The sequence below is a fragment of the Pongo abelii genome, chromosome 6 (genome assembly GCF_028885655.2).
Source record: "Pongo abelii isolate AG06213 chromosome 6, NHGRI_mPonAbe1-v2.0_pri, whole genome shotgun sequence".
NCBI lineage: Eukaryota > Metazoa > Chordata > Mammalia > Primates > Hominidae > Pongo > Pongo abelii.
The window spans coordinates 41,489,160-41,502,510 of record NC_071991.2 but is presented as its reverse complement, the minus strand read 5'-3'; the positions used below and the strand labels follow the sequence as shown (position 1 = coordinate 41,502,510).

The window sequence follows — 13,351 nt, the reverse complement described above, 5'->3', positions numbered from 1 at the left end:
AGGACCAGGAGAGAAAACAGATGCATCTGCATCTCTACCCAACTTCCAGAAAAGCAGCAAAGACTACCACATACAGAGAGTGAACTGGTGGCCCCTGTCTGCATACAAAGGATGTTATCCTTGGGTGTGAAGTATGGAAGTGGGAACCAAAGGAAAATCAGCAATGCCTGTGTTTGTCATTAGGGATCGTTAAGTAATTTGCCCTACATTACGATCTGCAATATCACACATGGCCTATTCTTAAGTGGCCGTTTGGAACTGACTTGTCTAGACTTTGTAGCACTGGTCCTTGTCACCTTCCTGAATTCTGTGTGAGTGAGTTTTATGCTGGTCTCAGAGGGAGAATTGTCTTTCCTTTTTTTTAAATCTGGATGTTTGAACTCTTTCTAAGTGTCTTACAAAGTTATCATCTGTTACATTAAATTAAACTTGGCTTGAGGATGCCTTCATACTTTTGAGTCGTTACGTAATGGATTGCCACCTCACTTGGGACATGAATTAACTGAAAGCCTAATTTGGGAGTATACTTTGGCAATAAAGGGTTGAGTCTCAGCCAATCACAACAGCCAAGCTTCAGTCAATTGCAGGTGGCTAACTGATCAGACCATGTTCAAATAAGGCAAACACTGAGCTATAACCAGTCCAGCTGCTTCTGTACCACGCTCCCATTCCCCATCCATAAATGCTGCCTGCCCACGGTTGCAGAACAGAGCTCTTTCCTCCCTTTCTGGCTCTGGTTCTGAATGAGGACCAACCCATTCTCACACCGTTCTTTGATCAATTAAACTCTGTAAATTTACTTTGTCTAAAGTCTTTAACACTTCAAAATTCTTAACTATTTTAAAGCCTATTTTAGCATACTTTGCCAAATATCATAGGATGAGTTACACTCTACTTTAAATCCCATATATCTGGTGAATGTACTGCAATGTGGAAAATCTATAGTGCCTCTATAGATTTTAACATCTTACTCTGCAGGGGTCTTAAAAAACAAAATGTATGTAGAATCACAGTGAGAATGTCCGTTATCATGCTCTAGAACTGCATAGTCTATTGATCAGCAAACTCTTCTTTCACCTTTTACAAAGGTGATTTTTTTAAATTTACAAAATTTAAAATTGAGCTAAGTTAGTTTTTTTGTTTTGTTTTGTTTTTGAGACAGAATCTTGCTGTGTCGCCCAGGCTGAAGTGCAATGGCACAATCTCGGTTCACTGCAACCTCTGCCTCCTAGGTTCAAGGGATTCTCGTGCCTCAGCCTTCCGAGTAGCTAGGATTACAGGCATGCGCCACCATGCCTGGCTCATTTTTGGATTTTTAGTGGAAACGGGGTTTTACCATGTTGGCCAATCTCAAACTTCTATCCTCAAGTGATTCACCTACCTCAGCCTCCCAAAGTGCTGGGATTACAGGTGTGAGCCACCGCACTGGCAAAATTGAGCTAATTTAGTTTAAAGTTAATCATCACAAGTATCAACTTTAGGCTAAGCAAGTTATTTATCTCTGAAGTTTTGTCAAAATGCCTAAGCAGAACCAAGATATCGGAAACAGGCAGGCAGCGTGGAAGGAGTAAACAAGTGCTTTGCAGTCAAGTATTAGAATCCTGGTTATCCCCCTCTCTTATGGTTGTAAATCTGGGGAAACCTTACTTTTCCTGGATCCTCAGATTCCCTATTTGTAAATTTTGGTTAATAATGCTTATCTTGCAGAATTTGTTAGGATATATAAGATGCTATGTGAACAGAAGCCAGTACAGTGAATGCAATAACAGGCATTCAACAAAGAATGAATGTAATCAATACTATTTAAACAAGAAGTCCATTATACATTCGGTACTGAAGTTCAATGCTACCTTGGAAAGTTATAGGCCTACCTTACCAATAATATTTATCTAGGATTTATCTCTCTTTAACAAATTTATGATGAGAAATGTTTCTTGGGCTATTCAGTATATTAATTTGATTAATATTCATGACTTTGACATGATCACTTCTTTTTTTCTGAAACAGAGCCTTGCTCTGTTGCCCAGGCCAGAGTGATTTTGGCTAACAGCAACCTCTACCTCCCGGGTTCAAGTGATTCTTCTGCCTCAGCTTCCCAAGTAGCTGGGATGACAGGCACCTGCCACCACGTCTGGCTAAGTTTTGTATTTTTAGTAGAGACGGGGTTTCACTATGTTGGCCAGGCTGGTCTCAAACTCCTGACCTCATTATCTACCCGTCTCAGCCTCCCCAAGTGCTAGGATTACAGGCGTGAGCCAGATGGCTTTCTTAACCATAGTGAAGCACATCATCAACTCTACTTAGACACTTTTGTAAGCTTTCTTTTCTGTCACTTTATTACTTTTTCAACTTAGGTGACTTCAGAATCTTTTACCCCTTAGGTTGAAAAACTGTATCAAGAGACTTCTGAAATTGATACAAATTTCTAATGCTTATGCTTTTATTCTAAAATTAGGCCTCAGAAGTTTCTAGAAACAGAGGAGCCTCTTTACTCGCCAGGCCAGGACACAGCTTAGTAGCTGCTATTCGAAGCCAACATCAACATGAGTCATTGCCACTGGGTATGTATCATGCTTGTTTGAGCCCCTGGCTCAAAGAATAGCAACACCTAGCCTTGATTTTTTGTTTTTCTGGTTTTTGTCATGAACCCTTTACTATTCAACATTCTGTCTTTCCTTTCTCCTCTTTTAGGATATAGTGCACTCCCCGACCCCTGCTACCATCCTCCCCTCTGTCCTTTTCCCCTCTTCCTTCCTCCTCACCTATCTGTTCCCCTCCCTGTCTTTTCTATTCTTTCCCAAACTCTCAGGTCCTTTCTTCCTTATTCTATTCAGTGATGTGTTAACCCCGTGCACACGAGCATGGTTTAAATGAGGAGGTGAATTTTACTGTTTTTAGACAGTTTTTAATGTATACCTCTCTTTCCATGTATGTATGGCATAAAGTTTGCAGTCTCCATTCCTAACTTCAGCCACCTCTTTCCAAAACATATGCCACTTGTATCAAGGAAAATGAAATGAGAGCATCGAAATGGTATTTCCATTATCACTACTGGGAAATCAACACATGGATTTCTTTGCACTCATAAAGAATCTTTTACCATAACTACAGCAAAATTACCAAGAAAAGTTAGAAGAAAGAGAGGAGAACTCGTCTTATGGGAGAGCTATTTTGTTCTCCTTTACCTGTTCATGCAGAGATGCATTAATACCCAGTAAAGATCCTGAAACGTTAAGGACGATTAACATAGATCTGGTTCACTTTTAGTTTGATCCCTTAAAAAATTAAAATGTTATTATGTCACATTTTAAAAACTCTCAAGAGCTTGCATTTTTTTGATGAGTATGCTGCCTGCCCTTCAAACTCCTTCATTAATCCTGGTATCAAGCAGCCATTTTCCAATCATCAGAGTGATTATCTCTGGGCTGCAGACTCAACCACAACTCTGTGCTTTTGTCTGTTTCAGCATATAATGACAAGATTGTGGCATTTCTTCGCCAGCCAAACATTTTTGAAATGCTGCAAGAGCGTCAGCCAAGCTTAGCAAGAAACCACACACTCAGGTAAGCCTTGCCCCTCACTCCCTGGAACTCTAGGTCTTTCCAGCCATTTTTCCTGGTAGGAAAACACCTCTGCGGAGAAAGAGCAGAAGCTTATTATGCATTGTATTTGTACATTTAAATGAGAACTTGAATCCTCAAGATGAAGGGTTTGGGGTTCCTGTATTCTGGGAAATGGCATAATCAGAGATGGTCATATTATCAGATTACATATCATTTATATGGTACTGAAATGATTTCCATTGATGTGGGGGGAAGGACAGAAAGGAAACAAAATAGCTTCCATTAAAAAATTATTTATGTACAGCACCATATAAATTACTTTTAGTTTTGAAATATAATTGTTGAATGGTAAACCAAATATTGAGCGGCCATGTTCGAAAATAAAAAAGCAAACAAAAAGTTTCCTGTGTGTTCTAACTACTTACATCTTACGCTTCATTAGGGTCATTTTTGAACAAGTGCCCCTGAAACTCTGAATCACTTCATGTGGAAGGGATAGCGATCTAAAATAATAAAAAGAGAAAATATTCCCTGAACTTGAATCCTGCTTTCTCACCAAAATATTCAAACATCTTTTTCCTTTGGTTTACTCTCCAACGTTCCAAAAGCTGGAGAGGCGCGGGGGTTAAGAGCACATCTCTTTGACATTTGAATTTTCACTCCAACAGGTAGGGACTACTGATGGAGGTGTGTTATTCAACCCTCTGCCCTTAGTCTCCCAAACGGGGGTCACAAAGTGAGCATGGTTGCAGTACTTACATGAGGATGTGTAAAGGTTAAGGCAGGGCAAGCGAGAATCCCATCAACGGCTGCATCTCATTCTTCCCTGCCCATGTGGTGCAGCCTTGTGAATGGGGCTGATACTTGCAATACCATACTCCGACTTCCTCGGGGAATCACTGACAGCTTCAAGTAGTCTCTGCTTTTCAACCCTTGCCACTCCCGCCGGAATGGATAATTCACTATTCTTTCCCCTCCAACACACCCTCATTGACACCCCTTTTCCCCGTATTTTCACTCTGTAAATTAGAGCCACTACCCTCCCAGCTGTCCCTGATCTCCTCTCCTCCCTCTTCTTCCACTTCCACACCTAAACATGCACCTCCTCATACTCTCTCCTCCATCCTCATTTTCTCTTCTCCCTGCCGTGGTTCAAGTTTAGGTGCTCATCATCTCTCTTCTGGACCATACAGGGGTTTCTCATAAAATATTCCCTATCACCCTATCATAACCAGAGTTACCTACTTAAAGCATAGATTAAATCATGACCTCCCTACCCTTCAAAAAAGCTTTCATGGTTTCCATCACATATGAAATAAAGTCAAGATTTTTTTTTTTTTTTTTTTGAGACGGAGTCTTGCTCTGTTGCCTGGGCTGAAGTGAGATGGTACAATCTCAGCTCACTGCAACCTCTGCCTGCCAGGTTCAAGCAATTCCTGAGCCTCAGCCTCGCGAGTAATTGGGACTACAGGCATGTGCCGCCACACCCAGCAAAATTTTGCTAATTTTTGTATATTTATTAGAGATGGGGTTTCACCATGTTGGTCAGGCTGGTCTCAAACTCCTGACCTCAAGGGATCCACCCATCTCAGCCTCCCAAAGTACTGGGATTACAGGTGTTAGCCACCTCACCTGGCCTAAAGTCAAGATTTCTAGGCACAATGTCCATGGTCTCAAAGTCTGGCCCTAACCTAACTCTCCATCCTGCGCTAAGCTTTTCCTTCCAGGGTATTCCACCTCCACCACACAGGCTGTGTACTCTCCTGCCTTTGTCTTTCCGGGAATGACTTCCCTGTTAAGGACATCTCATCCCATTTTAAAGGCTCAGATCAAAAGCAAAAATTCGGTGATCTAGGCAGGCTTTAGTATTTATTTTTCTTTGAGGGGATGGGAACTTCCTGATGTTACCATGGCATTTGTTTTTTTGTTTGTTTGTTTGTTTTTAATTTTTTTATTATACTTTTAAGTTCTGGGATAAATGTGCAGAACGTGCAGGATTGTTACACAGGTATACATGTGCCATGGTGGTTTGCTGCACCCAGCAATCCGTCATCTACATTAGGTATTTCTCCTAATGCTATCCCTCCCCTAGCCCCCCATCCCTCAACAGGCCCCGCTGTGTGATGTTCCCCTCCCTGTGTCCGTGTGTTCTCGTTGTTCAGTTCCCACTTATGAGTGAGAACATGTAGTATTTGGTTTTCTGTTCTTATGTTAGTTTGCTGAGAATGATGGTTTCCTAGTATTTCTTTTGTCTTGCTTTGATAGCATGCTTTTTGTGCCTCGAAGATATTTTTAGATCTCTTGTATTCTGTCATTTACTTGTGTCTCCCTACAGCACTCAACTCTTTAGAGCAAGGCCTTTCTCTTCCTTGTCTTTGTGCCCACTCTGCCCCTTAGAACCTTGTCCTCTACTTTGAAAATAGGAACCACCAATTACTTTTAGAGTGAATGAGAGATCTTTAGCATGAGCAAATGATCTTTAGCGTGATGAATGGTCACTTTCATTTACGTTCAACTCTTAAGAATTCTCTCCCCTGGTTTCATTACTGCACTGCTGCAGAAGGCAGAGTCATATTCAGCCACCTGGGTCATTCATTCATGGGCTGCTCTTTGACTCACCTAAAAACCCAAGGGACTTTTCAAGGGACTTCCAGGGGAGTTGTATTATCTTAAGGGTTTTTGACGCATGGTTGTTCTTGAACATTCTTTACATTATTGATTTTACTATTAAGTAGTGAGTTCACTGCTTGCTTTGTGGAAGAATTTCAACTCACCAAAGACACAAAAGTCTCATTTTAATCATTAGAAAAGTTTTTTTTTAAAGTAATTCCCTATATAAATGAGTGGAATGTATTTCCAAAGGGCAGTAGACTGTTTTCATCCCTATTATATATCACATTACAACAATCTAAGCAACTTTAAATGTTTTGTTGCAATATGGGATTGTACAATTATGATTTTGAACAGCTGGGGGAACTTGAAATCAGGCCACGTTGGAATTGGAAAAAAAACTTGGAGATTATCTAATATGGAAACTAATAACCTATTTTAAGGTTATGGACTCCTTTGAGATGCTGATGGAAGCGCTTATGGACTCTCCTCCACATATAAATATAAACCTCTGAATATAATTTCAAATAGTTAATGGACCCTAAAGAAACTGTGGACCCAGGTTGAGAACCCAAATATTTCATCAAAAACAGAAGGCTAACAATGACTATCAGAAACTGGACTATGTGACGATAGAACTAAAACAGCAGAAAGCAAAGAGCAAGAACTTGTTCTTCAGGAGGTCAAGCTTAAGAGACGCAGGAAGCCAGGCCCTGCTCTCCATGATGAGGCCTCCACCTGCCCCCGAGTGCCATGTCAGGGTGAGTCAGATCCACTTTGAAGGTTCGGAAATTGAAGAGAATACCACTCTCCTCAGGACCCCACCCAGAAGAACTCATGGCTTCCTCTGTGGTCCCCAAGAGCAGATGGTGACCCCTGTTCAGCCATTGCTATTCTCAGGGAGTCATGGAGTCTCTGTCTTGTGTCTGCAAAGCCAGTTGCTGGGTTTGAGTATGTAGAAAACTGTCCAGTTGACAGCAGTGACTTGCGGTGAAAGGCAGGAAGCCACATGTAGAGAAGGAGATGGAGCCAGAAAACCCAGGTTAATGGCATCTGTTATCTTCAAGGGGCATGGAGGTGGTCCTTCAACTAGTGCTTTGATTGTGTCACTCATCTGAATCAGGATTGTCCCAGGGCTATGTATGCAGTAGCAAGCAAAACAGACCTGTAAATTCTCAATGAATTTACAATCTATTGAGGGAGACAGATAATAGACAAGCTTGGGGTTTGTTTTTTTAAGCCAAATATACAGCTACATAATATGTTAAGTGCCATGAAGAACATGATTAGAATTCAGCAATAGTGGATAATATGCTGGTGCAGAGGAAGAGGACTTACATCCTAAACAGAACACAGGGAAGGCTTTTCCAAGTAGGTGATGCTTAAACTGAAACCTGAAGGATGAGAAGGCATTGTCCCTTGAGATGCAAAGTAGAGATCAGGGAGAGAGTATGCAATGGCCCTGAGGCAGGAAAAGCTTAGATGTAGGTGAAAAATGAAAGAAAGCTAGTGTGGCCCGGGAGTAGATTGGGAGGGTAGGCGAGACCTACCATGGTGAAGCTGGAGAGGGAGGCCCTATCACCAACCGGAAATATTTTATTTGAATTGCGATTCTATTTGAGAAGTGATTGAGAAGTTTTCAGCTGGAAAGAAATATGATTGCATCTGGGTTTTTAGTGACCACAGATGCAATCATATTTCATCTGTTTTTCATGACCCCCGATGAAATATGATTGCAGCTGTGGTCACTAAAAACCCAGATGCAATGTTTGGGCAGCTCTGTGGGGGAAAGATAGGCTGGGGAGGGGCATGAGATGGAACAGGGGCTATGCAGGAGACTATTATATTCATCCATGATGATGGTCGTGTGGATAATGGGAAAATATGGATGAAGAGGAGGGAGCAGTTTGGGGTGGTACTGTGGATGCAAAAACAACAGGAGCTGATGACACCTTGAACATGGTGGGTGAGGAGAAGAGAGTAATTAAGAATGACAGCCAAGTGTGGGGCTTGCGCAGGTGAATGGATAATGGCGTCATTTACTGAGATGGGAAAGAGTGGAGGAGGAACTGGCTTGAGGAGAGGAAGAATGTCAAGGATTTCATTTTGGATATTGAGTTTTGAGGTCTTTGAAGCCACAAGTGGCTTCAAATGTCAAGATGTCAAGGAGGCAGTCACCTGTCCTGTCCTGAACTCTAGGGAAAGTGTGCTCTGAAGTTCTCCCGATGGTCAAGGGATATATGTAGGAGAGACAGCTGGCATTCTTGCCCTTAGATGTCTTCCTCAGTTCTCAATGCACTTTGGGATGGAGTCCCAGGGGCATCTGGAGGTCCCTCACATCACTGGCTCTGCATGAAATGTTGCTAGACATGACAGAGGATATAATGTCTGGTGGAGAGCCACCAAAACTCTCAGAAAATCTTGCTTAGCATTCAGACACCTGGATGTGGTCCATATGGTGGTGCCACTATAGAACCACTGCGCTGGGTGGCACTTTCTAAACTGGGGACTGCACTTTGCTGCCCTAGTGGAGATGGCCCTCTCTGGGCTTCTTTTTCCCCCAGGGAGGGAGGCCAGGGGCTTAACCAGATGTTGATCCCTTGGGGCAGGAGGATAACCTGCCCAAGGGGACATTATCATTGGGAGAGCATATAGATTTGAGGTCATTCATAAGGCCAAAGTCATTAAATTAGAGAAGATTCAAGAGCATCTTCCAAATAACGGGGCTGTGAGGTAGTGTCAGGATTTGGAGGAGAAAGCCCAGGGCTGGGGTTAAGGACATAGGCAGAGGGAGAAGAGGGTGATGAGAGGGGTGAGGATGTTCTGTTCTCTTGGCCAGGCTTCCACACGTTCCCTGCTGACTGACATGTGGACACTGCTGCTCCCTTTTTCAAACCCCAGTCAAAGAAGCCACTGTGAACATCCCCCACGTTCTGATGATGCCATTTCCTGCAACGGTGCTTCACCCGCACTGAAGTTGGATCAGAGTGCATTTCCCTGTTTAATACCATTCTGTCTATCTTTGTAGAGGCTCAAAATCTTCCCTTGCCTTAAAAAAAAGATCTCCATACCAAAAGGTCAAATTGATTATATTTTTTGTCTGAAAATCTCTAAGTTATGATGAAGATTTGGATTTATATTAATATAATCAAAGAGAGGAAAAAGTTGTACCTGCAGTATTTTGGAAAATAGATTTTTTTTTAAATCATTCATCTTTTGGGCCAGGCTCAGTGGCTAATGCCTGTAATCCCAGCACTTTGGGAGACTGAGGCAGGCGAATCTCTTGAGCCCAGGAGTTCAAGACCAGCCTGGGCAACATGGTGAAACCCTGTATCTACTAAAAATACAAAAATTAGCCGAGCCTGGTGGTGTGCATTTGTAGTCCCAGCTACATGGAGGGACTGAGGCAGGAGGATCACTGGAGCCTTGGGAGGTTGGGGCTTCAGTGAGCCGTGATCAGGTCACTGCACTGCAGACTGAGTGACAGAGTGAGACCCTGTCTCAAAAAAATAAAAATTTTTTTAAAGAAAATACAAAAAACTAGCTGAGTGTGGTGGCACACGCCTATAATCTCAGCTACTCAGGAGGCTGAGGCACAAGAATCGTTTGAATGCAGGAGGCAGAGGTTGCAGTGAGCTGAGATTTTACTACTGCCCTCCAGCCTAGGCAACAGAACAAGACTCTGCCTCAAAAAAAAAAAAGAAAGAAAGAAAGAAAGAAAGAAAGGAAACAAAAGAAAAGAAAATCATCCATCTTTTACCACTGGGAGAAACTGAGTGAGGGGTATACAGGATCTGTCTGTTTATTTCTTATAATTACACATCACTCTAAAATTACCTCAAAGTGTACAAATTAAACAAGAAAAGAAAAAAGTTAAAGATTAAAAAAAAACAGATCCTTAATTTTCCCTGATTTCTGCTGCATCTCTTCAAAAATGGCAAAAAATATTAACTCCTTTGAAGCGTGCATACAATAGAAAGATTCTTGGATATGGTGTTTGTAATATTTGAATAACATCAGGGAAGCAAATTAAAAAGTTAATTTGATCCAAAAAAATCCTACTTATCCATAGACTTACTTGAAATAATTTGCCGAGTTGGAGCTGGAGGTTGTCTAAAGGATCAGAATAGACGAGTTGTAGCTAACAGAGACAAAATTGATGCCTGTGCCTTGACTGACCTGGGAGACTGTTCTTGGTTCTTGGGGCCGGGCCCCCTCTGAGCCCAATGTGGCATGATAAATTTTCCATCAGGCACAAGATTTCTCAAGAGACACCCATCCCCCAACTCACTCTTTCCTCCCATGGCTTCCAACATGACATGAGCCCAGAACAGTGGTTTTTTTTGTTTGTTTGTTTTGTTTTTTGAGATGAAGTCTTCCTTTGTCGCCCAGGCTGGAGTGCAGTGGTGCGATCTCATCTCAGTTCACTGCAACCTCCGCCTCCCAGGTTCAAGCGATTCTCCTGCCTCAGCATCCTGAGTAGCTGGGATTACAGGCAGGCAACACCACACCTGGCTAATTTTTGTATTGTTAGTAGAGACGAGGTTTCACCATGTTCCTCGGGCTGGTCTCGAACTCCTGACCTCGTGATCCGTCCGCCTCAGCCTCCCAAAGTGCTGGGATTACAAGTGTGAGCCACTGTGCCCGGCCCCAGAACAGTCTTTCAGGAGCAATCTCTTACCCAGCTCCACTCCTGACTGTCTTAGCTACCTGAGGACCTAACTTTGCTGTGTTCCTCAGCTTCTGTACCTGTGCAAGTCTATAGAAAAGCCATCCCTTATAGAGCATCCTGAGAGCCTGTGATACAAACTTAGAATTCTGCAAAATACATAGGACGTTAGGACATTGCTATTCAGCAGTATTGGAAGAGGAAATAAGAGATCAGAAGAAGATGTATTCTTGAGTTTATGTGTTGGCGTCTAATTTTCCTCTTCTTTCTCGCATGATTCAGGGAGAAAATCCATTACATTCGGACTGAGGGTAATCACGGGCTTGAGAAGTTGTCCTGTGATGCAGATCTGGTCATTTTGCTGAGGTAAGGGGCTAGGCCTGAAATCCTTCTGGAAAAGCTTCCCTGGGCAGCTCTCCTCCATCACGGCCACCCTGAAAATGGCCTAGACTGAAACACTCACCACTTGTTCTAGAGGATTCTAGTAACTGCAACGCAAGTGGGACCCCACCCTTGTACCTGTGTCCATCACAATCCTTAGATTTGCAATTGAGCTAGCAAGAGCTGCCTAAAGTACTTGATGGAGACTTTGTTGTAGGGTTAATCAAGGTTTAAAACAACACTGAGAATTTGCAAGTGGCATGTACCTATCTTTCTGTACTACATTTAAATCTAATTGCTTTTGTTGTTTTGTGAGAAGTGTAACTGCTGCTACCCCAATTCATGAACACTTTCTCAGGGACGTAAAACTGACTTTTCTTTTTCTTTCTTTTTTTTTTTTTTCATATGCAGTCTCTTTGAAGAAGAGATTATGTCCTACGTTCCCCTGCAGGCTGCCTTCCACCCTGGGTATAGCTTCTCTCCCCGCTGTTCACCCTGTTCTTCACCTCAGAACTCCCCAGGTAACAGGAATCTGGCCTAATAGCTCCTGTTAAGTGGCCATGTGTGTTTCCTCCGGTGAAGGTGAATGAAAGGCAACTGTATGTGTGTGTTCTTTCTCTTGGCCTTCCCAATTCCCTAATTGAAAACGCACTCTATCAGGTTTTGACAAACAGCTGCCTGTTTTTCGTAATGCCCCCCAAGCTAGAATGGGGTTTACAGTTTGAAATGGTTGGGAAAAAAATGTTTTGCTGAGCAGGTGGCTCATGCTTGTAATCCCAGTGCTTTGGGAGGCCAAGCCAGAAGGATCACTTGAGTCCAGGAGTTCAAGGTCAGCCTGGGCAACATAGCGAGATCCCCTTCTCTACAAAAAAATTAAAACTAAGCCAAGTGAGGTAGCGTGTGCCTGTAGTCCCAGCTACTAGGGAGGCTGAAGAAGGAGGGTTCCTTGAGCCCAGCAGGTTGAGGCTGCAGTGAGCTATGATTTCACCACTGCACTCCTGCCCATACAACAAAGGGAGTCCCTATCTAAAAAAAGAAAAAAAAAAGAAAGAAAGAAAGAAAGAAAGAAAGAAAGAAAAGAAAAAAAATAAAGACAGTATTTTATGACACGTGAAAACTATATGAAATTTAAATTGCAGTGTCCATAAATAAAGTGTAATTGGACCCCAGCCATGCCTGTTCTATGCTAGCTTTCACACCAGACATGATTAATAGCAACAGAAACCACATGGTCTGCAAAGCCTCAAATATTTACTCTCTGGTCCTTTGCAGAAAAAGGTTACTGTCCCTGCTCTAAATTACTATTGCATTCCAAAGTCACTCTCCGAGCATTCCAAAGGGAAGAGCCCTTTCTGAAACATTCTGCCTTGTGACTCTGAATCGATTGCACACCACTTTTGGTGATACAGCTACTAGGAACCATTGTTATATCTCCACAAAGATTCCAAAGAATTTTCTTACACATTTCAAAATTTTTCCTCCTGTTTTCTTTATGTATGAGAATGAACTTGTGGTACAAAAACTCTTTGCAGGTATTTTCCATTCCAAGTGAGGGAATACATATGTTGAACTGTTTAGTGAATAAAAGACATTTTCGCCAGACACAATGGCTAACCTGTGTAATCCCAGCACTTTAGGAAGCTGAGGTGGGCAGATCACTTGAGCCCAAGAGTTCGAGACCGGCCTGGGCCATATAGTGAGACCTCATCTCTACCAAAAAAAAATTTTTTTAATTAGCCAGGTGTGGTGGTGCACACCTTTAGTATCAGCTATTCAGGAGGCTAAGGCGGGATCTCTTGAACCCGGGAGACAGAGGTTGCAGTGAACCGAGATTGTGCCACTGCACTCCAAGCACTAGGCAACAGAGCAAGACCCTGTCTCAAAAAGCAAACAAACAAAAAAAAAGATATTTTCTGGATTCATCAAGATAAAGAGCTTAGGTCAAATCCATACCTCCAGACTGGATCCAGATATTGGAGAATGTTTCCATTCGTATTTGACTTGCATTATCACATCATTGTAGGTTTCATTTAAAGTAAAAGAGATTAGTTTGAAACATCTAGGAACATCCTATCTCACAAGCTCTAGGGCCAGGGCTGGAGCATGGTTTTTGAAGCCAGGGTAAAAT

General features: G+C 42.4%; 1 protein-coding gene across 10 annotated transcripts in view; it reads left to right on the top strand.

Annotated features, from left to right (window-relative positions):
• HECW1 (HECT, C2 and WW domain containing E3 ubiquitin protein ligase 1) overlaps positions 1-13,351 on the top strand; it is a 456,699-nt gene that overhangs the window by 383,986 nt on the left and 59,362 nt on the right. For all 10 annotated transcript variants that reach the window (XM_054558880.2, XM_054558879.2, XM_054558881.2 and 7 more), the window contains 4 exon segments: positions 2,456-2,561; positions 3,467-3,563; positions 11,125-11,208; positions 11,635-11,744. In XM_054558880.2, coding sequence (XP_054414855.1) covers positions 2,456-2,561; positions 3,467-3,563; positions 11,125-11,208; positions 11,635-11,744 — 397 coding nt within the window.